At 38.4% G+C, this 25,999-nt stretch overlaps 6 protein-coding genes and 1 long non-coding RNA gene across 11 annotated transcripts; 4 read left to right on the top strand and 3 right to left on the bottom strand.

Moving 5' to 3' along the window:
* The first annotated feature begins 639 nt into the window (after positions 1–639).
* LOC103864785 (60S ribosomal protein L10a-2) lies at positions 640–2,105 on the top strand. Its single transcript, XM_009142559.3, has 6 exons — positions 640–735; positions 811–849; positions 1,002–1,221; positions 1,312–1,477; positions 1,566–1,771; positions 1,853–2,105. The coding sequence occupies exons 2-6, from the start codon at positions 845–847 to the stop codon at positions 1,904–1,906; spliced, it is 651 nt and encodes a 216-aa protein (XP_009140807.1). The 5' UTR covers positions 640–735; positions 811–844; the 3' UTR covers positions 1,907–2,105.
* A 1,460-nt stretch (positions 2,106–3,565) lies between these two features.
* Positions 3,566–5,024, top strand: LOC103864784 (ferredoxin, root R-B2). Of its 4 annotated transcripts, XM_009142556.3 has the most exons (3): positions 3,720–3,812; positions 4,120–4,187; positions 4,333–5,024. In XM_009142556.3, the coding sequence occupies exon 3, from the start codon at positions 4,360–4,362 to the stop codon at positions 4,828–4,830; it is 471 nt and encodes a 156-aa protein (XP_009140804.1). In that variant the 5' UTR covers positions 3,720–3,812; positions 4,120–4,187; positions 4,333–4,359; the 3' UTR covers positions 4,831–5,024. The 4 variants fall into 4 exon arrangements, with proteins under 4 accessions (XP_009140803.1, XP_009140806.1, XP_009140805.1 ...); XM_009142555.3 differs by lacking the exon at positions 4,120–4,187 and having other exon boundaries at positions 3,566–3,812; XM_009142558.3 differs by lacking the exon at positions 4,120–4,187 and having other exon boundaries at positions 3,580–3,812; positions 4,348–5,024.
* Positions 5,025–5,111: 87 nt separating this feature from the next.
* On the bottom strand, positions 5,112–9,926 carry LOC103864783 (protein transport protein SEC24). 2 transcript variants are annotated; one of them, XR_004457386.1, is made up of 16 exons: positions 9,175–9,505; positions 9,017–9,082; positions 8,639–8,692; positions 8,357–8,529; positions 8,059–8,245; positions 7,809–7,954; positions 7,575–7,729; positions 7,373–7,454; positions 7,170–7,285; positions 6,928–7,026; positions 6,559–6,682; positions 6,187–6,467; positions 5,808–6,022; positions 5,398–5,716; positions 5,276–5,338; positions 5,112–5,226 (listed from the first exon to the last, which is right to left on the bottom strand). XR_004457386.1 is itself a non-coding variant. In XM_009142554.3 (14 exons), exons 1-14 carry the CDS (start codon positions 9,503–9,505, stop codon positions 5,505–5,507), a joined length of 2,241 nt encoding a protein of 746 aa, XP_009140802.1. In that variant the 5' UTR covers positions 9,506–9,926; the 3' UTR covers positions 5,293–5,504. The 2 variants fall into 2 exon arrangements, 1 of the variants encoding a protein (XP_009140802.1); XM_009142554.3 differs by lacking the exon at positions 5,112–5,226 and having other exon boundaries at positions 5,293–5,716; positions 9,175–9,926.
* Positions 9,927–10,158: 232 nt separating this feature from the next.
* On the top strand, positions 10,159–12,281 carry LOC103864782 (N-carbamoylputrescine amidase). The gene is made up of 9 exons (XM_033289936.1): positions 10,159–10,436; positions 10,526–10,574; positions 10,737–10,828; positions 10,928–11,079; positions 11,148–11,194; positions 11,293–11,326; positions 11,414–11,580; positions 11,718–11,814; positions 11,900–12,281. Exons 1-9 carry the CDS (start codon positions 10,348–10,350, stop codon positions 12,064–12,066), a joined length of 894 nt encoding a protein of 297 aa, XP_033145827.1. The 5' UTR covers positions 10,159–10,347; the 3' UTR covers positions 12,067–12,281.
* Positions 12,183–21,556, bottom strand: LOC103864781 (rho GTPase-activating protein 5). The gene is made up of 5 exons (XM_018658633.2): positions 19,230–21,556; positions 13,756–13,865; positions 13,159–13,399; positions 12,846–13,076; positions 12,183–12,730 (listed from the first exon to the last, which is right to left on the bottom strand). The coding sequence occupies exons 1-5, from the start codon at positions 19,272–19,274 to the stop codon at positions 12,458–12,460; spliced, it is 900 nt and encodes a 299-aa protein (XP_018514149.2). The 5' UTR covers positions 19,275–21,556; the 3' UTR covers positions 12,183–12,457.
* On the top strand, positions 13,863–15,525 carry LOC117133531. Its single transcript, XR_004457401.1, has 2 exons — positions 13,863–13,980; positions 14,108–15,525. It is a non-coding gene; the product is annotated as an uncharacterized LOC117133531 (long non-coding RNA).
* Positions 21,557–25,024: 3,468 nt separating the features above from the next.
* LOC103864847 lies at positions 25,025–25,957 on the bottom strand. Its single transcript, XM_009142616.1, has one exon. It carries the CDS (start codon positions 25,955–25,957, stop codon positions 25,025–25,027), a length of 933 nt encoding a protein of 310 aa, XP_009140864.1.
* Positions 25,958–25,999: the final 42 nt, after the last annotated feature.

The following is a 25,999-nucleotide window of genomic DNA, read 5'->3' as shown; positions in this document are numbered from 1 at the left end:
CTTTCTGGCCCACATATTCTTCTCCGCATCATCCATAACCCATAGTTACATCTCACCTCTCTTTTCAAAATCGTCATTGTATAAAACAGCTACTCTTCCACCGTATTCTATAAGTTCAGTAAAACAATACAGTATGAATCCAAAAAGTCCAAGCTAGGTAATAGACACGCCCCCTTGATAGTCAATCTTTGTGTTAAAGAACAATGTGGTCGACACGAGTTTGAAATATTTCTCCACTGACTTGATCCATCTCCTCCTAGTAGTAAGACCCATTGCTCTGGCACGTACCTTCCGCATACTTCAATGGGTGCTGAAACTATGCAAAGCACTTTATATTGATCATGAAGAGGATCATGTCCGATATATATGGTACATGAACTTCTTATTCGGGCGATCTTCAGCTATGATGCTGGACCCTTCTTTAATAGAAACACAGTTTTGAATACAATAAAATGGAATCTCGTTTTTATTAAGTGTTGATAAAATCCGGATAATAATAATATATGTAAACTACACATGTAATTGACCAAAGTAAACAGACGCTAAAAGAAAAAAAAAAGGAAAAACAAAAACTAAAGATGGGCTTTATTTCTACTGATTCATTGGGCCCACCAATAAAAAAAAGGCCCAAGTTGACGATATCAGTCTAGCTAGGGTTTTACTCTCTTCCTTTCATATAAATTCTTCAAGCCGCCTCAAACGCAGAGTAAGGGTTTCCTCTGCTTCACCTCTCAGGTTCGTCACTTTCGTTTCGTCTTCTTCGTTGATTCCGTGAACATTTCTTTAACGTTTTCGATTACTTGTTTACAGGTTCAGAGATTCGTTCAACCGAGAGAAACTCAAGATGAGGTAAAACCCTGAAACATCTCACAATTTTTCATATTAGATAGATCTTTGTCTTTGCTTAGTTTATGCCTTGTCTGAATACTTTGGAATATGTAGTGGATGATGTTTGATTGTTGGTTCTAAGTTGAGTTTTAAATGGGATTGTGATTGTGTAGTAAGCTTCAGAGTGAGGCTCTTAGAGAGGCCATCACAACCATCAAGGGCAAATCTGAGGACAAGAAGCGTAACTTTGTGGAGACGATTGAGCTTCAGATTGGTCTGAAGAACTACGACCCGCAAAAGGACAAGCGTTTCAGTGGATCTGTCAAGCTCCCACACATTCCTCGCCCTAAGATGAAGGTCTGCATGCTTGGAGATGCTCAGCACGTTGAGGAGGTGAGCAAAACTAATAACATCTCTGATTCAGTTGTGTTGGTGTAATGTATGTCTTTGTGGGTATTAATGCAAAAGTCTTTGGTTTGGTAGGCTGAGAAGATGGGGCTAGACTCTATGGATGTTGAGGCTTTGAAGAAGCTTAACAAGAACAAGAAGCTTGTTAAGAAGCTTGCGAAGAAGTACCATGCTTTCTTGGCTTCTGAGTCAGTCATCAAGCAGATTCCCCGTCTTCTTGGTCCTGGTCTTAACAAAGCTGGTGAGTTTCTTTGATAAAAAGTCACATAGTTTAGGTGTTTGAATGAGTCTTGTTCTGAGCTGTTCTTGAAATGGTTTCTGATGTACAGGAAAGTTCCCAACGCTAGTGAGTCACCAAGAGTCGTTGGAAGGGAAGGTGAATGAGACCAAAGCGACTGTGAAGTTCCAGTTGAAGAAGGTTCTGTGTATGGGTGTTGCTGTTGGTAACCTTTCCATGGAGGAGAAGCAGCTCTTCCAGAATGTTCAGATGAGCATCAACTTCCTTGTCTCCCTCTTGAAGAAGAATTGGCAAAACGTAATGTTCCTGTCTAATTCTACTGCATCAATCTTTAATCAAGCTCTTCTAATCTTATTTTGAAATGGTAATCTTTTGCAGGTGAGGTGTTTGTACTTGAAGAGCACCATGGGCCCACCACAAAGGATCTTTTGAGTTCTATACTCTTTCATCTTCAAACTTTTGCGTTGTGGTTTTTGTTTGTTTCAGAGAACTTAAGTTATGGTTTTGTTTGGTATTAGCAGAACTGAAGTGTTAGTTTGCTTTTTGTCAAGACATTATAATATGCACTGTTTGATTCTACAATGTCGACTCTCCAGTTCAATTTTATCTTTATCAATTATCGAAAACATCATTTGAGATTTCCAAATCTTTTGACATTTCTGGACATATAAGATGATGAATGATCCTTGGTTGGATTAGGATGTCTAGGGGAGATAAAGAGGCAAGAGTTTCATCGTGTGGCTACTATTTCTCATTTGAAGTAATTGATTAGGCTGTAGGCAATTTGTTTCCGCAATTGGAATTTACAGAAGATGACTTTGTGAAGTAAATCTGAGTTTGTCTGAATAGAGATGCAGAAGCAAATCAAAAGGAGAGGGTCTAAAGGAAGTAGGATCAATTCTAAGTGTGTTTGCGTCAAAATGTGAGCACAACAATTTGGCTTTCATGATGGGATCGACAATATGTCGGTTAAGTTACAAGGCATTATTAGGAGAACAGATGATGTGCCAAATAGTGCTGAGTTTTGTCGATTTATGGAACAGATGATGTGGCAAATAGTGCTGAGTTTTGTCGATTTATGTCGACATAAATCATAAATTCACAATAGTATAAAGAGAAACAAATAAATTGTTTAAGAAGTTCAAAACTATCCCCCAGGGTTTAAGCGTTGTACACGGCCAATGGCATGAGTCAAAGGACACACGAGTTCGCAACATTGTAGTGCCAACTTCCCCACTTTGACCTTTGATCTCACTCATCCACCAACAAAAGACCAGTACGCATTCATCACAATTATACTTCTTATTTATTTTACAGAATATAAATTCCCCAATGTTTTTTTCTTCATTAATACAGTAAAGGCTATAGCAATGGTGAAGACCCCATGTGTGTTTTTAATTGTCTAGCCAAATATTCTATCAAGATCCCCATCTTTTTTTTTTTTTAATCAAGAACGTATAAGTTTTAGTGTCATTAGATATAAGTTACCACTATTAATTTACAGAAAGACGACTCACACTTTGTAATTCGTCACAAGTATCATAATCAAATTTTTTTTTTTTTTTGCGAATCATTTAAAACTAAAAATGTAACACATTCTTCCTGTTTAATTAGATAAATCATTTTATGATAAAAGTACATCAAATATATAAACTCTATATGTAGAAAGGAACGTTTTTTACAAAACATTTATCTTTCTAAAAGCAGAGAGTATCAATTATTTATTTACTTAACTATATTTTTTTAAATAAATTTAGGATGTCTAAAATTTAATGTCTAGAAATATATTTTTAGGATAATAATAATTTTAAGAATGCTTTTAAAAACTGAAATTTTAAAAGCTACTCTTTGAATAGATTATTTGATGAGGGTTATGAGTTGACTAGCCATGTATATTTTTGTAAACACAATATAATTATTTAAACATTAAAAATATAAAGAGAATTATATAACTTGAAGAAAAAATGACCCTTAATTTAATTAAACAAATAACCAGTTTCCTAATGATCAGATTTAACATGAAACTTATCCCATGAAATACATCTTTCAAAACATATAATTACTGGATTATGTTTTCATGACAAGAGATTCACTTTGTAACTTTTTTTTTGGTGAAAAAAAAAACCTAAAAACACAGATGAATTTGAAATAATAGAAAAATGAAAAAGTTAGTAGGTCTAAAAAATTATAAGCCGACGAAGGTGGGAAGCAAGTTGGGCCGTCACGCCCTTCCAAAAGCCACACTCCCCCTTTGATTTTTCTTTCTTTATAAATCATTCTCCCCTCAACCAACCCCTCTTGTAGTCTCCGCTCATCCACCCTCCCTTTTCTGTTCTCGGTAAGTCTCTGAGATTTGATTTTATTTTATTTTCTTTTGTTGTTTGATCTGATGAGATAGATGTTTGTAGATGAATCCTAGTTTGTTATTTTTTTGGTTGTGTTCGCTGTGGGGACAAAAAACAAAAATCTTTGTTGCGATGTTGACTGATTTGATGTCATGTTGCTGATTGAGATGATGCTAAAATCGAACTTATTATTTTCAATACTTAGCTGCAAAATATAAAGTCAAAATCGGTGGAAATCAAACATTCAATTGATTAACTTTATGATATGTGTAGTGATTCATTATCATTAACTCATATTAGTCTTTGGAGCATCGAGTGAAGAGCTAATACAGCTTTCAAGCTTGCATCTTCTCATTACGCTCCATATAGTAACATTTAACATCAGTTTTGCAATTGAAACTTATTACTCATTTGGTTCAGTTGCTACTTGTGATGCACATTCTTTCTGTGAAATTAATTAGAGATTTAAGAATATTCATATAGATGATTTGAGTTTCCTAACCATAAACATAGACTTGTGCAGCGCAGTTGCATAAAGAAATGGCGACTTTTCAAATCTCTTCCACTAGCATGACCACCAAGGCGGTTCTTAGAAGCCAGCCGACCAACAAGCTTATCGCTAACAAGAGCCAACAAGTCTCCGTTGGATCCGTCAAGAAAGTCTCGAGATCCTTTGGCTTGAAATGCTCAGCCAATTCAGGTGCCACCATGATGTCAGCTGTATACAAGGTCAAGCTCATAGGACCCGAAGGCGAAGAACACGAGTTCGAGGTCCAGGACGACCAGTTCATATTGGACGCAGCTGAAGAGGCAGGAGTTGACTTGCCTTACTCTTGCAGAGCCGGAGCTTGTTCCACCTGCGCCGGTCAGATCGTGAAAGGACAGGTTGACCAGTCTGAAGGTTCGTTTCTTGAGGATGATCACTTGGAGAAAGGTTTTGTCTTGACATGTGTGGCTTACCCGCAGTCGGACTGTGTGATCCATACCCACAAGGAAACTGAACTCTTCTAAGTCACGGTGGTAGTGATGCCCAATTGTCATTTGAGTTATTGTTATTATTGTTATCAGTTTCCTTCTACGAATTTGGGTGTGTTTAATTGTATGCTTTTGTATGGAAACGTCTCAGGATATGCCTTTTAGTGTTCATCAGTCTTCACCGGGTTGCAACTGGTTAATAAAATGGTTAAATGTTATTCAGTCAATCATTTTGTTTGTTTCGTTTGTGTTCACTGGAATTTTCATGTACGGTGAGCAAAATGATGATAATACAATTCAACTTGCACTGAACAAAATATACATCAATACCGGAATAAACCGGTTATATTTTAAACAATTCGGTCCAATTGAAAAAGAAAAAGAAAAACCAAAAATAACCAAACTGAACCGGCATGTATTTTGGTTTATCTTCTTCAACCGAGAACCATTTTAGAACAACTTGATTCCGAAAAAAGTCAATAACCGAGAAACCAAATAAACCGAACCCAACCAACTAACCAAAATCACAGGCCTCAGATGTAAACACGTTAATGAACCATTGGACCAAGGGACTCTACAAAGTTTAAAAATGTTGGGTTGTTAGTCTAGCAAATGTTACAACAAAAAGAGTAGAAAAAACTCAAGCTGGGATACCATTTGAAAATTTTCGGATGTATAAGAAAAGGTAACTGAGTCGTCATTTGTTACTTTTACTTCATGTATTCAGCCACACTCTGCGAAATATCGTCCAGGAACGAAACAAAACCCTTGGCGCTAGCAAAACCGCTACCGTCCACGTCTTGTTCTTCAATAAGATAGTTCTCAAATGCAGTAGCATCGTCTTTCCCTCCTCGAATAAACATCAGTTTTGGTGTGATGCTCCTTCCTTGCTTCACCATATTAATATTCTTCCTCAATAAACCTGTAATAAGAAAGTTTCCATATGTACATAAGCTCTCATATCTTAAAAAGGTGATTTAGTTGGATTTTTCACTTTTAGCGAGCAAACTTACAGTCTTGTGGTGGAGGGAAAGGAAGTGACGGGTCAGCTGTTGATGTGTAGAAGACTATCAAAGTGGTATATGCATCTAAGAAAAATATCGGACTATCACTTGTTAACAATGCTGCACGGCTCAATGAATGACGTGGGTACGCCTGTTTATCTGGTGTTGAATATGACGTTAGCGATGGGTATATCCCGCAATGAAGAGAGCTCGGTTCCAACACACTGCAAATAAAGTACATTTCATTAGTAATTGAATACGCAAACACCAAACACAACAGGAAGGAGAAACTCCATTCGCGTTTACAATTTGCAAAAGAAGCAATTGCAGCCTCTGGATGCAAATATAGTTTACACGACTCATTAGGTTCACTGGAGTGGGTGGTTACCTGAAAAGGCATTGCAAGTAGATTCTGTAATCAGGATGAACACCTTCTTCATGAAACCGGAGGAGAGGATTACGGAGTAAGGCAAAGACTAAGCGAGGTAAAGGCTCAAGTTGGGGACATTGTGAAAACGTGATGTCAATCTGAGAACTCATTGACTTGTTTCCGTTTTTGTATTGGACGAGATTGTACGCATCGTTGTATTGCGCCGTTAGGATTACTAGCCAATCATGAAGCAATGCCCTACCTTCTCGGACTCCATCTTCTAGAGACACTAAAATTACCTGCAGCAATAAAAATAATTACGATAAGTAGGGAATACATACATGATTAGCAGGTTAGTTAATAGATTGACAACATGAAATGATATTTTACCTTGTGAACGAGTAATGAGAGAACAACTTCATGATCCACACTGTCGTAAATCTCATTGATGTTTTGGGCAGTCTCAAATTGCATGGTTCTGATCCTTAGTCGTTTCTGAAGTACGTGTTTGCCTCTGTGGAACACGAATTATATGGAGATTTAAACGAAGCACTACAAGATCCACAATACTTATTAGCATAAATAACTATTCTTAGCTCCGGAATTGACTTTGCACAGGTTCATTAAACTGTATATAACACGATAGGGGAGTTTGAGATATACTATCAACTCTAGGGTCTAGCATGGACCAGTATACGAGGTATGCGATTCATTTTGTTTTGTGCACAATATAGCTTTATCATGTGGATATAATCATACCTACTTGAAGATGGCAATTCGGAATTTTGCAGTCCCTCGGTAGGTACAACAACTGTGTACTGGAATGCAATTTGCACCACAGGTGGCTCTCTAGAATGTCTGGAAAAGGCGTAAAACATCGAAAGAATATAAGTGTAATATCAATGATCAGCAGCTTCACAAAACTCTGTTGCATGGAAAGAATCTGCATCCATTTCATCCCTTCCAATCAATCATGAAAAAGCAATTATTGTTAAGTTTACCTGGAAAAGCCAGTATTATTTGCAAACTCAAAGTCATACGCATATGTTGCATATGAATCACAGCAGATGATATGTTGAAGATTCTCGTACTGTGGATCGGGAAAGAAGTGACCATACTGCAGACAAGGGTAAATAGTTAGCTGACGCAAAAAAAAAGAAACAGAGTATCATCCAAAATTTTGCTTATCACAAAATCCACATACAGAGTGGAGAGGTTTGAATTCAGTTGACGTCCTCAATCTCAAGACGCAATTGAAAGCATACGGACGGTTAAGCATCCGAAACCTTCAAAAAAATAATCACGCAGTTCTGTTTCAATTTATCTGTCAACACGTGAAGAAAACACAGCATGTCTTCCTTCTCTTGAATTAAAACAACTAATGTTGGGAAAGCATCAGAACTAACATGTCTTGGGGAAGAGTCGAATCATCAGTGCTTGAATACAAAAACAGCGAGCCGCCACTTTCGATGCTAAGGAACTTTAACGATGCTAAATCTGTGTACTCATTTGTAACTGCAAACACGTCTACGCATACACCTGATTGGACAGCAATGGTGGCCTATAAAAAAGCCGTCAGTTCCAAAAGCTAAAAGTATATCTATCTTTGAGATAAAAGAAAGTACTGAAGTAAGACTTACTAAGTCTTTGTAGAACGGTGTTTGCTCAGGAAGCAGAGCACGATCAGCATCAACCCTTTTACTTGCGTACTGTTCACCATACCTACTTGTATCCAGCTGCCCACGTCCATAATCAGGAGGACCAGACATGAAAGCAAACACCCTAGCTGCACTTATATCAAGTCAGTAAAACGCTTAACACTGAGGAAAGAAAAAACAAGATTATGTTGAAATATAGAGTATGGACATGCTATATATTTTGTTCACAGACCTAATGCAAATGTATTCCCAAATTCAGATCCTAGATAGTTGAAGAGAGCTTCCATTGCAGTACCAAATCCTCTACCGCCCATCAACACACCATCTATCCCTTGAGCTGCTCCAGATGATCTCTCCCAAGAAGTTATTGGTCTGAGTGTCTCAAGAGCGGCAGCAATACGATCCTTGCAAGTTTCTACCTGCAGGTAAGTATAGAACGGGACTTAATCTCCCTACAGGTGTTCCTAGCAACTTTTTGTCAAACAATCACCATGAATGACCAAGGAAGTAGATGTTAAAAATGAACATACCGGAGCTAAAAACTGTAACAAGGGCATGGCATCCTCAAGTTCTAGAGGTAATTTGCTCTCCGCATCGGGTGGAATAAATACATTCTTTACAACTGGTATAGGACCTTGAACATCATACAGTCCTATTTTGTGACTGAATGTAGCAAGACCGAAAAGAGACCCTGGACTCAGAGCTGCAACATAGAAAACAGGAGAGAACAAACAAAAAAAAATCTACCTTTAGAACACAGCACACAGAATTTTAAAAATTCAATCGTTGCTTTAAGTTTTGTATCAAATGACCTTCCAGAGCAGCTAGCAATGCACTTTTCGTTAGCTCCAAAAATTCCTCAGAAGCTGCAAATTAAAAAATTGATTATGCACAAAACATTTGATCAAGGAGATGACACGAATACACATAATAAACGGAAAAATAGGAAAACTGAAGAAAACAGATGTTTATGAAGACCAACTAAATGATCATCACATCACAACATAAACAAGCAAAAAAAAACATCTATAAGAACAAAGAGAAAACATACAAACTCAAACTAGAATCTCGATCCAGATCACATTCAATCAAAATTGTGAGCAACAATTCTACACGCATTGCAATTCAAAGTTCACCAACGCGCGATTCAACTACAATCTACACTAACCACAGAAGAAGAGAAGCCTTACAGGAGAGATCAATGGCTGCGACGTACACAGGCCTCGCTTGCGTCATCTCTTCCTCAGATCCATCCACTAGAAAACAAAAAAACATTTAATCAAAACAAAAATCAATAAACAAAAATCAAACCAATGGATACAAGAGGCGATGATGATAAAGAACGAACGAGGCAGCTCGAGATCAACGAAGGAGGAGCTCGTTTCGGGGATAGAGTCGTGAGGGTAAGAGTAACGAGCGATCGCATCGGAAGAGAGTCCATTAAGCGTGCCGCAAAGCGAGCAGGTCCAGGCCCACTGATCGAGCTCACAGTAAGTGTTGAAGTAAGCGTAGCAGTTTTCGCAGCGAGGAAGGAGATGGCCGTTGGATCCGTACGCTGGTCCGATTCCGGTCTCGTCTTTGGAGGCGAATGGCGTTACTGTGAGTCCCCAGGGGAGTCCTGACGCCTCCAGAGCGTCGGAGTCGATCGGGAAACGCGACGCCGTTGCTCGCACGGCCATCTTATATTCAGATCCTTTTCTTTGTGGTGGTGGTGGATCGGGGGGAATGGGACGAGAGCACGGCGAGTGTCTGTGCGCCAATTTCGTCTACGGCGCAGGTTAGCTTATGAGTGATGGTGTCAACTCATTTGCACGAGTGAGGTGAGGTGCGGTCCGGTGCGGTTGAACCGCTTTTTCAATTTGTTTCTTACGCACCGTTAAACCATCCGGTCTACTTATTTATGTATTTAACCAATTTGTTTCTTGATTTTTTTTTTTTGAACTGAGGCTTTCTATTATGTTTCTTGATTTTTTTTGTCCATTTGAGTTAATCTTTCTTTTTGTCTGTAAAATGTGAAAATTTACACCGTTTTCAAATTGAATATTTAATTAATTTTATTTGAGAAATAAACTAAACACGAACTGAAATTAAAGCGATTTTTTTCAGAAATAATGATTTTACTTGCTGCCGTAAGAAATTACATTTGAATAGTTGGGAGGAAACAAATTGACATACATATCATCCATCACATATTTTGTTTTTTCTTAAATTGGACGATTTTTATCCAAATTCGCCCGGTTCAGTAACTTTTATTTATAAGAAGTTATTGATGAATATTATTTTTATATTTTAAAAAATAAGGAGGTCTTAGCGTTTGAAGCGAATAAGAATTGAAACCTGGCGTTAGCGTTTGTGGAGAGACAGAGCCCTTTATTCGATTTCGGAAAAGGTAAGGAGGAGGACATATTCACTATTTCTCCTTTTCCTCTCTCAAGTGACAGTCACCGAGTCACGTACGCATCTTTCAGTCTTCACCCACCCGAGAGAAAAAAACAGAGAAAGAGAAAGAGAAGAAGTGGAAATGGAAGGAAGAAGGAGAGAAGTGGTTGTTTCGTCTCTTCAATTCGCCTGCTCCGACGATATCTCCTCCAACGTCGCCTCCGCTGAAAGGTTCCCCCTTTTTCCTCTCTCTCTCTCTCCCCCTCTTCTCCTTTTCCCTGCTCCTCGAGAAGGTGACTCACTTACAATCTATTATGCAGGCTGGTCAGAGAAGCACACGCCAAAGGAGCCAACATCGTTCTTATTCAGGTCCATTATTTCCTCTTTAATTTTTCCTTCTCAGATTAATGTTCGATCCAGTTTAGGTTTATCAACAATTAGAGTTGAAGTAATCATCACTATCTGGAACAAGTAGAGTTATTGTTCTGTAGTGAATCTCTAACTATTATGTGTATTATCTCAAATTTTCAGGAGCTTTTTGAGGGATATTACTTCTGTCAAGCACAAAGAGAGGACTACTTTCAGCGAGCCAAGCCTTACAAGGACCATCCTACCATTGCAAGGTTTAACCTTTTCTTTCATCTTCACGCCCCCTCCCTTTGATATTCAACCTGTGTATCTGTGCTTTAATGGTTTGTTATGTGTTACTACTACTAACACAGGATGCAGACGCTGGCCAAGGAGCTGGGTGTTGTGATACCCGTTAGCTTCTTTGAGGAGGCAAATACTGCGCATTACAACTCTATTGCCATTATCGACGCTGATGGAACTGATCTCGGAATCTATAGGAAGTCCCATATTCCTGATGGACCAGGTGAGTCGAAGTTTGGACTTGGAAAAAGTTTAAACTTCTTTTGCTGATTACTTTTTCTTAAACTTCAGGATATCAAGAGAAATTTTATTTCAATCCTGGAGACACTGGCTTTAAGGTAGTTTTTTCACTAGAAGAATCCCACTTTTTTTTTTAATTTAATCATTATGCTATTTGGTTTAAATGATTGATTACTTTCTCCATTGGTGTCAATAGGTTTTCCAGACAAAGTTTGCAAAAATTGGAGTTGGTAAGTTACTCTATGTATTGCTTTTTTCTTTGTCTCTTGTGTGTTTTAAGTTGGTGGCATCGTAACTGAAGTATTGTTCTTATTCAGCTATATGTTGGGATCAATGGTTTCCCGAGGCAGCTCGAGCTATGGTTCTACAGGGTGCTGAAGTACTGTTTTATCCCACTGCCATTGGTTCTGAGCCTCAAGACCAGGGGTTGGATTCGCGTGATCATTGGAGGAGAGTCATGCAAGGGCATGCTGGAGCTAATGTGGTGAGTTCTTATCACTGTCCCTTTTTCAAATTCGATCAGTGTTCTCTTATTAAATTGCAATGTGTATAACTTCTCACTGTTAGCAATTTTACAGTGACATAAGCAATGGATTACAAAATGTGCTTCTATGGTTTCAGGTGCCTCTAGTTGCTTCGAACCGCATAGGGAAGGAAACAATTGAAACCGAGCATGGACCGAGTCAGATCACTTTCTATGGAAATTCCTTCATTGCCGGTATCAAATTTATCAAATGATTCAAATAAGATCAATAATGCATTTGGACCAACAATATTTTCTTTCTTTTTTTGTGAAATGACAGGACCGACGGGTGAAATTGTAGCCGAGGCCGATGACAAAACGGAAGCTGTTCTCGTGGCGAAGTTTGATCTTGAGAAGATCAAGTCGAAAAGGCAAAGCTGGGGAGTGTTTCGTGACCGCCGTCCAGATTTGTACAAGGTGCTTCTTACAATGGACGGTAACCTTTGAAATCTTATCCTGTTGAAATCTTTGTTCCGTAAGATGACACTGGGAAAAATTCTGTTTCCATAAGACCTTACAATAAGTTTCATTTGTATTTTTCTTCAATAAATAGAGCTCTCCTACATTTGCTGGCTCTTTCATGGCTGCCAGTTTTGCTTACATAAACACATTAATCGTTTGTGTTTGGCATCAACATAATGAATAATATACTTTTTTTCTTATGTAAATGTCAAATGAAAAAGGAAGAGTGAAAAATGATTTACATTAAAAAGATGTGAATTTTTCATGTGAAACACAAACAAATAAATTGAACTTGGAACAATAAACTAAGTTATTTGCACCTTAGATTTACCAAGAACATAAAACAAAAACAGAGCTCCAACTGCAACATCTGTCTTCATGTTTTCTCTCTCTTTTCCTTATCGAAATCCAAACCATTTGATGGTTTGACTTCATCTTCCACCTTGATGATCTCCTCTTCCTTGTTCACATCATCAACACCTTTTTCTTCTTCTTCTTGATTGCATTCTTCCACATCAGCTTCACTGTCATCACAAGGAACGATTTGGGAAGATGCAACTTTCCTCTCTCTGAGTGTTTTCTCTGTGAGGTTCTTCAGCAAGTGCATAACTTGGACGGCGTACATCAACGCTGTTAGAGGATCTGCCATCTACAATAAAACCAAAACAGACCCAGTTTGTTGATCAGGGAATGATCCATTTGGTTACAAAGGAAAACTGTTGGAAGTTTTTTAATGCAAATGTAGTTGGTGCAAGAACACTAACCTTAGACATATTTGGCGCAAAGACCAAAGCAAGGTTACGTGTGGTCATCTTGTTGACATCTTCATGCTCTACAATATCAGCCATCAGATTGACTGCCCAATTCAAAAGAGAAGCTTCCGCTTGCGGTAAAAGTCTCACAACCTTGACAAAATCCTCCTCTGACTCACACTGCATCACTTGCTCAGACGGCAGAGAATCAAGTATTCCTCTCGGTAACTCTCTGAACCAAGCCTGATATAATATAACCATTCCAATGCTACATCAGCTAAGTCAAATCTAAAAGCCTCGAGTTTTGTTAAAAGAAGCTATATACCTTGATAAGTCCGGAAAGACAGTGGACATCTATGCCCTCTGGTACAACTCCTTTGTTTAACTCTTCTCTTACAAACTCTTCCTCGCTGTTATCTCCCGTGATTCTGAAAATGCCTTCAACTTTCAGACCTCCTTGATCGTATAGTCGTCTTTGTAGTAGCGACAGTATGATCGGAACACAGTTCCCTCTAGAGTCGTACGATAGCTGCATTGACTCTGTAGAAACCCCAAACACTGTTGCACTGTAAACCACACAAACAGGTTATTAAAAGAATAATACTCAGGACCTGACAATTTAGGTTTCAATAATTTTTTTTTTTTACAAATTTGGAAAAGTATTTCTATGTAATTTTCTTCAAAATTTTTGGAGGTTATAGGCGAATGTTTGACTGACATATGCTCAGGACCGGCCCTGATAATACTTGAAAGAACATACATGTTCCATCACATTGTTATCATTTGTGGAACCTTCCTAATGTGTTACCGAACCATCTCAAAGGTTCATGCTCATGCATCTAATATACTATGTTTAGATCACAATCTATAGTCAATGTGAAATGAAATTTTTAGCAATAGATTCGTAAGAAGAAGGTGAAACCTTGCGCTGGGGGCCTTTTTGGGAACGTCAGGCTCGAATTCAGAAGGAAGACCAAGAAAGCCGTCGAAGCGATCGTATGTCACGTGAGCCACGTGGCATATATTGGTCGGGGGATGTTAAGTATAAAAGTCTATACTCAACTGAATACTTCTTATAAAGGTTTGCTCAATCAAATTACAACAATAGAGACGATCTCATACGATCGAATCTCTCACTCTCATACGAGTAAGGATCAAGCTCATACGCTTAGATCAATATTATTGTAAAATGATCGATGATCTCTAACTGCCACTCTACAAATCTATTTATACTCATCCATCTTTCTTCTGATGATTTCCACGTGTCACTTAAGCTCCTCAGCTCCCTTCTCACTTGCCAGCTCAGCTCCTTTCCACCTTCTTCTCGAATAAGTATGTTTATACCTATCAATACTCCCCCCTTTGAAATTAAGCTTGCCCTCAAGCTTGTATGACGGAAATTGCAGCCTAAACTCCTCCAGCAACATCCACGTATTGTCATGATCCAAACGATCCCTCCATTTCACCAACAACTCTTCCTTGCCAGCCTCCGTGACTCGTGATGCAACGATGTTCTCTGGTTGCAGAACCATATCAGTCAAATCAGAACAAACAGGAGGAATGGCTTGCACAAACTGTCCATGTCCCAGCGCTGCCTTCAATTGCGAGATATGAAACACAGGATGAATACGAGCCTCGTCTGGTAACTTTAATCGATAAGCAACCTTCCCAATGCGCTCACTGATCTCATAAGGCCCAAAATATTTGGCTGCCAGCTTTTGACAGTAACGACGGACCACAGTGTGTTGCCTGAATGGTTTTAGCTTCAAATATACCCAATCCCCTACTGCAAAACTCAACTCTCTACGATGCTTATCCGCACTTGCTTTCATCAAATGTTGAGCACGCAGCAAATGCTGCTGAATCTGAACCAACATCGCATCACGTTCGCGTAAAGCCATCTCCAAATCATAATTGTTCGTTGAACCTTCTTCAAAACGAACAATAGCTGGTGGCTCCCTACCATAAACCACTTGAAAAGGAGTAGCTTTCAAAGCTGTATGAAAAGATGTATTGTACCATAGTTCAGCCCAAGATAAAAATTTGTGCCACGTTCTTGGATGACTGGACGCAAAACACCTGAGATACGTCTCCATACATCTGTTTAACACTTCCGTTTGGCCATCCGTTTGTGGGTGAAAAGCTGTGCTGTACTTGAGTTTAGTTCCCGAAGCTCTGAACAAATCCTTCCAAAACGAACTCAAGAACACTCGATCTCTGTCAGAGACAATTGAACGCGGAAAACCATGATGCTTAACAACCTCAGAAACGAATTTTGAAGCCACCTCTACCGCAGTAAACGGGTGTTTCAGTCCAACGAAGTGAGCATATTTGCTAAGCCGATCAACCACCACCATGATCACATTAACCCCTTGAGAACCTGGAAGCCCTTCCACGAAATCCATTGACACATCTTCCCAAATACGATTCGGAATGGGTAATGGCTGCAACAATCCTGCTGGTGCTAGTGTAGAATATTTGTGAGTTTGGCAAATGTTACACTCAGAAACATACTTCTGCACCCTCTGATACAGACCCTCCCAATGAAACATCGACTGAATCCGCTTAACTGTTTTTAGAACTCCTGAGTGTCCTCCTTGTTGACCATCGTGATATTCTGATAACAGTAGTGGAATGGAGGCTGAATCCTTTGGTATGACCAATCTGCGTTTGTACCAGAGCTTTCCATCAATCACTCTAAACTTGTCATTAACAATTTTGCCTTCCTTAATCCACTGAATTTTCTTCTGAATCTCTACACACGCTTCAATCTCCTTATATATATCCTCCACTTGAAGTGCTGCTGGTATAGTAAGAGCCAACAACAGCGAACTCATCTCTCTCACCACGTTCCTCTCAATCCTTGATAAACCATCCGCTGCCTTATTATCACAACCTGGCTGTACACGATGATAAAATCAAAGCCCAATAACTTCGTCAGCCAGCGATGATATTCCATATTTACCTCCTTCTGTTCCAACAGGTATTTTAAGCTTCGATGATCTGTATGAACCACAAACTGACGCCCCAACAAGTAGTGCTTCCATTTCTGAACCGCCAAAACCACTGCCATCAGCTCGCGTTCATAAGCTGGTTTCATCTGCTCTCTCTCTGTTAAACCGTGACTGAAGAACGCAATTGGTTTACCATCCTGCATCAATACAGCCCCTACGCCAAAGCCTGATGCATCTGACTCAATAACAAAAGGTTTTTCAAAGTTTGGTAAAGCTAGAACCGGTGCTTCTACCATTGCTTTCTTAAGTGAATCAAACGCCAACTCTGCTTCTTTAGACCACTGAAAACCGTCCTTTTTTAGTAATTCTGTCAATGGTCTTGCGATCGAACCATAACCTTTCACATAATGCCTGTAATAGCCTGTTAGTCCCAAAAATCCTCTCAATGTTTCACTGATTTCGGCAATGGCCACTCTTTCATACACTGGGTTTTGATCGCATCAGTCGCTACGCCGTTCTTGGATATGATATGACCCAAATACTCAATCTGCTGAAGACCAAACGAACACTTCTTACGGTTAGCCAGCAACTTATGCTCCTGTAACACTGAAAGTACCAGCCGTAAATGTTCAGCGTGTTCCTCGACAGTCTTACTGTATATTAGCACATCATCAAAGAATACGAGAACGAATTTTCGAAGATATGGCTTGAAAATGGAGTTCATCAATGCTTGGAATGTAGCCGGCGCATTTGTGAGTCCAAATGGCATCACTAGGAACTCATAATGCCCTTCTACTGTCCTGAAAGCAGTCTTTGGGATGTCTTCTTCTTGCATACGGATTTGATGATAGCCCGAGCGTAAGTCCAGCTTAGAAAAAACGGAGGCGCCATACAACTCATCCAATAGTTGATCAATTACAGGAATTGGGAATTTATCCGGTATCGTAGCCTTGTTCAATGCCCTGTAATCAATACAAAACCTCCATGATCCGTCTTTCTTTTTTACCAACAAAACTGGACTTGAAAACGGACTTGTGCTCTCTCTGATTATCCCTGCTTCCAACATTTCGCAGACCATTTGTTCCATCACCACCTTAGTGTTGTGTGGGTAACGATATGGTCTCACAGAGATAGCAGTCACCCCTGGTTTGAGATTGATCGCATGATTCTTTCCTCTAAAAGGAGGCAAAGCCGTCGGCAATGCAAACACCTGATCAAACTCAGCCAGTACGTCTAACAGCTTATCCGGAATCATAGGATCGGTTGATGTTACCCCACTAGAGATAGTGAAAAGCTCTTCTCTTCCTTTTACTACCTTAGTAGAAATAGGAGACAAAGACTTCATAGAGAGCTTGGAAGTGTGGAGTGATGGATCCCCGAACAATGTCACTTTAACTCCTCCATGAATAAAGGACAGTTCTTGTTCCTTCCAATCCACCTCACATCTTCCTAAGGTCTCGAGCCATTGAATGCCTAAAATAACATCAACCATTCCAAGTTCCAAAGCTATAAAATCTGATGTGAAAGTCGCATCTGCTAGTTGGAACGAAACCTCTCTGCACACGCCCAAACTGTTGACTGAGGCTCCATTTCCTAGCAAGATGTCGAAACTTGTTTCTGCACAAACTTTCAACTTAAGTTTCGTCACAATCGATGGAGTAATGAAATTGTGAGATGCCCCACTGTCTAGCATCACTATCACATCAGTCTTCTGAATCTTTCCATATAACTTGGTGGTCTTTGGCGAACCAACACCCAAATACGAGTTTAATGACAATGTGCATAACTCTTGCATCTGAGCCTCAAAGAAGAACTCTTCTCCGTCGTCCTCTTGATCCTCCACGACTTCCATTTGTAACCCGTTGAGTGTAGTCATCACTCTTACATCTTTATTTGGACATTTGTGAGCTCTTGTCCATCCCTTAGCTCCACATTTGAAACAAATGAATTCTTTACGCATCCTGTCCAATTCTTCATTAGTGTATTTCTTCACTTTACTCTCATTACTACTGCTATTCTCACTCTCCTTCTTTTGTTGAGCGGTCGTAGAAGAAGATCCTCCCGCACTCGTAAACTTATTCTCACTATCAACATATCTTCTGTGAGAATTGTAATGGGACGAAGACCTTAGTGGGTTGTGTTGATGCTGCTTGTGCTCGATCTTGTCATGTTTAGTTGCTTCACTCACCACCTTGCAAAAGGCACTAGACTCCATTCTCAACACAGCAGCAATATGATTTTCCAATCCCACTGGCTCCTTTATTCTTATCACTTCCTTCATCTCTTGGTTGAGCCCCGTGTAAAAAATCTTGATCAAAAGATTATCATCCAATCCTTTAACCAACCCTGACAATTCTTCAAACTCCGAGATGTAATCGCTTACAGACCCCGTCTGTTTGATAGAAAACAAGCGTATTTCTGGTTCTTCTTCAATAGATTCAGCAAATCTCAATACCAATTTCTCTTTGAACTCCCTCCAATCTCTGAATCCTCTTCTTTTCAACTCCCATCCAAACCATTTCTTCACCTTTCCTTCCAGACTCAGCCCCACCAATTCCAACCTTTCTGTGTCATCATACTTCCCAATACTAAACCAACGTTCGACCTCCGTAATCCAAACGTAAGGTTGCTTCCCGGAGAACAGTGGCATTTCAATCTTTCGCAGCATCGATTCTCTGTTTGCAAGATTCATATCACCAGATCGATAACCTAGCACTCGTTCCTCCGGATTTCGTTCCCAGTTCGAGTGATATACCTGAGGATTAGATGATCTTGGATCGTGATGAGGACGATCGTCGTTGCGATTGTTTGACTTCTCCAAGATCTGTAAGATAGAACCGAGTCGTTGATTGAGCTCCTCGAATCGAGCATCTGCTTCTTTTCTTGCGCGATTCAATCGAATGTAGCCTCCTTTCAAGAACTCTAGATCCATATCTTGCAACTCGTTATCGGTTTCCTCCTCCGTTTCGTCTCGCGACGGACTGGGCTCCCCAACTTTCGCCTTCGACATTCTTACGATTTCGCCAGTAAACTTCTCTTCGCCGGAACTACTCTCCGCAGCTCAAATCAAGCTCCGATCAGCTCGATTCCCACCTTCGCGTGTTCGATCCACGCTCACCGCACCAATTGTTAAGTATAAAAGTCTATACTCAACTGAATACTTCTTATAAAGGTTTGCTCAATCAAATTACAACAATAGAGACGATCTCATACGATCGAATCTCTCACTCTCATACGAGTAAGGATCAAGCTCATACGCTTAGATCAATATTATTGTAAAATGATCGATGATCTCTAACTGCCACTCTACAAATCTATTTATACTCATCCATCTTTCTTCTGATGATTTCCACGTGTCACTTAAGCTCCTCAGCTCCCTTCTCACTTGCCAGCTCAGCTCCTTTCCACCTTCTTCTCGAATAAGTATGTTTATACCTATCAGGGGACCAATGTCCATGGCTTGCTGGTTGTTTGCCTGATCCGCCATGTTGTTTTCGGTCGAGAAGCAACGAGATAGCTCCGAAACGACTCGACTTACCGACGCGGAGCTGCCGAACCGCGAAAGTTCGGGCTTGCCGCGTCTTCTCACTCGCGCTATCTCTCCTTCACAGCCACGTTAAATCGAACAATTTGTACACACGGTTTCTTCTTCTTCTTCGTCTTCTCCGGTTAGGGTTTTTTAGTCTGCAATGTCAATGCGTGATATGCAGAAGGGGTGATATGTGATTTATCATGGCTCGTGAAAAAACTTGGTTTACTTAATTAAGATAAAATAAAAGACCAAGGTATACACGTAGAGTGAGTGGCGATCAAGAAAGATAGGTTAGGAGGACGGTCGAACGTGGGAACCACTACTACCTGGAAGACTCCTTCTTATTATATGATATATATCACCATGGTTGGAAAATATCATAGGGATGATAAAATATGTCATTTTTAGTTAAAATCAACAGATCAATGTGAAATCTTCGATTCAAGAATAAACCAATGCTGCTTTTGGATTTAGAAATCATCGGGATATAAAACCTGAAAGAAGAGCACATGAAAAATATCGCACGATTTATAAATCAAACTTTGCTAAATACTACTTTTTATTTAAATTTGGGAAAAAAAAATCGAAGACCTACTTACCGTGATGACGAAGGTAAAAGTTCACACAAATCGGATGATATAGTAAAAAATCAAAGCACAGAAGACTAACTGAAAAAATACCTTTATTTGCAAATATATTTTCTTAACAGCTAAGAAATACAAACACAATTTTTTTTTTTAAAAATTAACATAACTAAGCTCAATTTGTCTAACATTGTTATTGTTTGTATATAATGTATATAACACACATGCACTTTACTTACGGACAACACACAGTAGATGAGCTTGACTCCTCTAGAAAAAAATGAATTTTCCAGGATGACTTTATTATTATATATAAGTGTAAGAAAAATATGACAAACACTAATATTAACGTCTGATCAAACAATTGATAGGGCGCACCAGACTCCTATCAATTCAACGAATGGGAGACGACTCTTTGGGGAGTGCGTTACATATTTGGCTAGCTACAAGAACGTGAACTACAAGATATGCTAAAGAATCCAAATCTGCTTAAATTTAGTCTGTGTTTTATTCTTTAAAAAACTTAGCCTTAGAAGCACTTGATGTGCTGGAATTGTCTTCCTCTCAAGCAATTGATTCCGACTGACTTCCCGGCTGATAATTGTTGGCCTAGCTCTACCAATTTCGGGTTGGCATAAATGTGATATTGGTGTTGCTTGGGATAAGAACAGTGCTATTGCAGGTGTTTATTGGATTTTGAGGAATGATTATGGCATTGTTCTTCTCCACAGCCGAAGAGCCTTCTCCTTTGTAAGAAGTGAATTGGAAGCTTTTAAATCTGGATGCTTAATGAGCTATGGAAAGTATGAGCAGCAAGATCATCTTTGGATTGGAAGCTAAAGACCTCATTTCTGCGATTACTAGGCCACCTGCCTGCCATGCTTCAAATGGTTGGTCTCTCCAATTCTTAATGCAATATCCCTTCTGTCAGATTGGAAACTGCTGCATGTCAAGAGAAGCGCTAACAAAGGAGCTTTTTCGATTGCTGTTACTGTCATTAATTAATCAGGGACGTTCTCAATCTTATGTTGCTGCTAACTCTCCCTTGTGGCTGAGAGATTTTTATGGATGAAGAAAGTAGATGTGCGTTGTTAGCATGATCTTACTTAATGCTTCCCTTGGGTATCCTCTTGTAAATCTTGTTTGTTCAGTGAAAATTATAATTCCAATGAAAAAAAGAAGTTAATCTATAAAGTATTTGATTGACTAAATTTTACACTCACTCGAAAAAAAAGAAGCACTTGATATATATATATATATATATATATATATATATATATATATATATATATACATGTGCCTCCACGTCGGATCCAGCCTGGAAATTTGCCTCTTGTACGCGCGCCACGTGTCCACCCTCTTAACCTGTTTTGTCATGTTTTGTTTTCATTGAATGGGGCTTCTCATTCACATTATATGTGTTTGGTATTTCGTCATTATGTTTCATGGAAAACAAGAGCCCAGCCCAAGTGTAAGATAAACAACATATTTTCCCGACAATTAGGGCTCATCGTCTTCCTCCATCTGACTTTCTCATATAGGGTTCATCCTTATACAAATCCATCAACATCAAGACCTTTCGCCATTAATGGAGTTTCAGGAGATTGTGTGAGAAGAAACTTCGTGAGAAATTTCTGGGTCAGAGATTTATTGGTGTCGGTTCGTCTAACATTCTTCTCCTCCAAAACGTTACAGATTCATTGATTCATGGTCATTAAGAACCATCTTTACTCCTCCTCTAGGCGGTGTATATCCACCTATAAAAAGATCAGTTTTCATCTCCTGAACATTATCCTCTTATAATTTTCTATAAAAATTAGAAACTTACTTTTCAGTATAATGCCAAAGTCATATTTCTTTTTAGCTGATTTGAAGGCTTGCTGCTGTTTTTCCACTGAAGATTGCGAAAGAGGAATGTGAAATGGATCCAAAGAGAGAAGTGATCCTGGCCATGTAGATGTAACACCTTCAAAACCCCTCTTTTTGAAGTTTATGCATCGAGTTCATGTTTTTAGATGTTTGGTTTGATTTTATTGGTTTGAATATGATTTAATTCAGCTGTTTCACGAGTTGTGAAATAAATGGATTTTCAGATCCGAAATTGAGTGTGTTTTGCGTTTGTTTTTAGAAGAAAACAGAGATTGGAATGCTTTTGTATTGACAGTATTTATAGTTTTTTGGCTTTTGCCAGTTTATACAAATCATCATTGGTTGTGGTGTATAACAGGTACATGAGCTGCGTATTCACAGAATGATAGACCCACTAAAGAGATGATTCATTGTCAGAGATGGTGGATGCACTTAAAAGACTTGAAAGCTCTGGCTTGTGGTAGTGACCATGAGATATGTTGGATTTAGTGAAAACGAATAAAGAAAAAAGTTAACAAGAAGAAGAAGGAGAAGAAACAAGAGAGTTTGATGAACTAATCAGGATAATCCCGCATCTAAGAGAAGAAAGACAGTGTTTGTTTCAAAAAAAAAAAAAAAAAAAAAAGAGAAGAAAGACAGCTCCGAATCAGCAGTAAACCATAAGCATATGAGATCAAACGATGAGAACAAGAACCTATCACTAGCTCCTCTTTCCGGGTTAGGAAACCCAGTGAAGTTGACTAAGGAGATAGAGCAAGAAGCTGCAAATTGGTTCATGAGGTTTATGGAAAAGGCTCTCGAGAAGAGAATAAAGAAGTGTAAAGGCACGGGTGATGAAGATGTTAACAAAGATCCACAGTCCCTGATTTTCCAAGTTGTAAATTGGGTGGAAGCAGAACCGTCTGCTGATAGCACGAGATGACAGGTACATCCAAAAGCATTGCAAGTCTTTAGAAAGCTCAGAATCAAAATGAAGAATTTAAACATGATTATTTAATATTGTTCCCATTTCTACTCCAAAGGTTTCTTCGTTTCCACTTAGTATCGATAAATTTATTCATGGAATCTATTGTTGTTAATCAAGTTTACAATAAAGTGGTCATTCTCAAATGTCCTAGATAAAAGATGGTCATATCAGTAAGAAGAAGAAGAGAAAGACAAATAACAAATGTTTTACAAATTACATATGTAGGTTCGTGTAAATGTAATGAAGGTCAATTTATCATCATCATGAGTGTGAATCCTTGATCAACCATAGTCGAGAAATAAGTATAAGTCACTTCATGGCAGTAACAACAAGCTTGACTTGCAAGTAATTGAATTTTGTTTTGTTTCACCGAACCTAGACTTGCAAAAGAAAAGGGCGAATATGATGGATTTAAGGAAAAATTTGTATAAATACATACATAACTCCATTACAGGATAACTAAAATAAAATAAGGAGTGAGTCTGACATAAATTCTTTATTTTTAAGTCGCAAATTCGAGATTTGAAAAATTAAATTTGAAAATGACTAAACCACAGCCAATGGTTAATACATAATCAGAAAATTGTAAGAAAAATAAAAACTAACAAGATATAACAAATATAATTACAAAATTATTGAAATACATAAAATAATCCATAATACATAATTTCAAGAATAAATATGGAAAATTCATAACAACAACAAATAGAAGTACATAGGTTTTTAAAATATATATTTTTTAAATGAAACAACACATCTGGTACGTTACATAACACATAAATATAATAGTAATCTTTTTAGAAAAACACAAAGTAACTAATTAGTACACACATAATATTGCTAGGTGAAAAAAACTCCGCAACTTCAGATAGAAAGTTATATGAATAGATATATAGATATTTATACAATTCATTGTTATATGATAGTTTCAAAAATCTCATATATATATTCCAAAAAAATAATTAAACATTGATTACTTTTAACGATACTATAGTTATGTAGTTCTCGGATTACATTGCCAAAAGTTAACAATCTTATTAACATATTATTCACATCTATATGTTTCTAATCAATGTTTCCAGTTATGTTTATTTCATCCCATATTCAGATATAAATAAATATATATTAATATAATACTTATTAAGGGTTCCAAGGAAACAATTAAAATTACATTATTTCCATCCAGAAAGACACAACAAAAAAGCAAAACCATCAAAAAATATTACTCGCTTAAATTTCAAAGTTCCATAATCTTAAATTTCATGTATCTACCAATTACTTATCAAATTATAACAAAACTCAAACAATATATCAAACTCACGTACATGCCTCCCTCTAACAAATGTAAGACTATAAAACATAAAAACAATCAATGCTTATTAAATAATATTCCATAATATCATACATGCCTTGCAAAAACAAACGAAAATTATAAATAAATTAAAACAAGCAATATTTATTATACATATACTTTAGCTTTGAAATTAATTTTATAATTCACATCCTGTCCGTAGAGTGGACCGACTATATATATATTAACGTCGTATTTTCTTATAACATACTTATTTTTTTATGGATAACAACGAGTGTAGCTAGAGTGGAAGAATTTCTCGATTGGTTGCATGAGTTTCTGTGTGGACCAAACTATGTAATGAGCACTCGAGCATATACATTTACAGTTTAACGGGGAAACCAGTCAGGGACAATTTCTGATTTTGGTGTTCCGTCCTCATTTAGTAACAAATGTGTACTATTAGGCATGGGCATTTGGATATCGGATCAGTTCAGTTTGGGTATATCGGATATCAGGCAGTTTATTCGGGTAAGGGGTTAGATGATCCATTTACTACCTAACGTATTTTTTGCTCAAGTAGTTTCGGACTTGGTTCGGATAGTAAAACTAGGAACCAAAAAAGTTCAGAAAAATTGGTTCCCATTTGGTTCTGATTCGGCTATTTCAAGTAGTTCAGGTTAAATATTTGATATTTATGATAAAATATCGAATAATTAAGATATTTTAGATGATTCGGATAAAAATCTCAGATATTTTGGATTATTTAGGATATTTCAAATAAAAATATTTAGATACGTTCAGATCTTACGCAAAAGTTATACTTGGGTCTCCTTTTCTTCATTGAGAATTTTATTGGCACAACACATAAGAACTTTATTAATTTTGTTAATATTTATGGAGAGTAGACAAATTGATACTAATCCTTCTTCTTCTTTTTTCTTGAAACACAACATTCATTACTCATAAAAACGTTAGGTAACAGAGTTTAAGGCTAGAGCCTGTGCAGATAACATCTGCTTGGTTTAAAATCAGCCTCTCTATTTTTTTCCCTGGAAATCCAGTGGAAAGAAATTACATCAAAAGACAGAGCTAAGCTCAAAATATCAGACACTATGCCATAGATCTCCATATTCATCGAAGAAGACGTTAGTGCCCTGATAAGCTGTGTGGAGTCCGATTCACACCTTAGCCTTGTTATCCCTTCTTCTTTGCACTGCTGGAGAGCTGCATGGACGGCCATGCTTTCCGCGACCAGAGCTGATCCAACAAAAGTAGAACAGAGTCCGGAAGCTGTCGTCTCTCCCTCCATCTTGACAGTCCATCCTAGTCCAGCTCTTTGTGTGGCTGTATTCCAGGCCGCATCTGTTTGTAGCAGGTAGGTCCTCACGGTAGTTGTTTCAGGTCTTATCAGGGTTTGGCTGATTTTAGTGTCCTTCACTTGATTGATGGACCATTCCCGTGCTGCAGCCATTGCTTTGGTTAAAGTTTCCTGAGCTGATGCAGGCTTATTGTTGAAGACCAAGTTATTTCTCGCTATCCATAGATGCCAAATGATCCAGGGGGTGAGCTGAGAGGCTGGGATTCCTATCGGTGGTAAGGTCTTGGCGTTGCAGGAGATCCGCCATGCTTGTTCCAAATCTAGCACTCCGCTTGCCCCAATATTTATCGCATACAGCGCTAAGCTCCATATCTGTTGGGCATAAGAGCATTGGAAGAGAAGATGATAGCTAGATTCGGGTTCCCCACATCTTTTGCACCGAGGGTCAATTGGTATGTTATGTGCCACAAGGTTAGTGCCCACAGATATCGCTCCTTTAAATGTTTTCCAGAGAAACAATTTTATCTTTGGTGCTGTCTCTACGCTCCAGACTTCTTTCTTCCAGTCGAAAGCATTATCGATTTGAATGTCGTCATATGGTAGCATGTTTCTACTCTTTAAAGCTGCATAGTATCCTGTTTTTGTAGT

Source organism: Brassica rapa, chromosome A04 (genome assembly GCF_000309985.2).
Source record: "Brassica rapa cultivar Chiifu-401-42 chromosome A04, CAAS_Brap_v3.01, whole genome shotgun sequence".
Lineage (NCBI taxonomy): Eukaryota > Viridiplantae > Streptophyta > Magnoliopsida > Brassicales > Brassicaceae > Brassica > Brassica rapa.
This window is presented reverse-complemented; position numbering and strand designations above follow the sequence as displayed.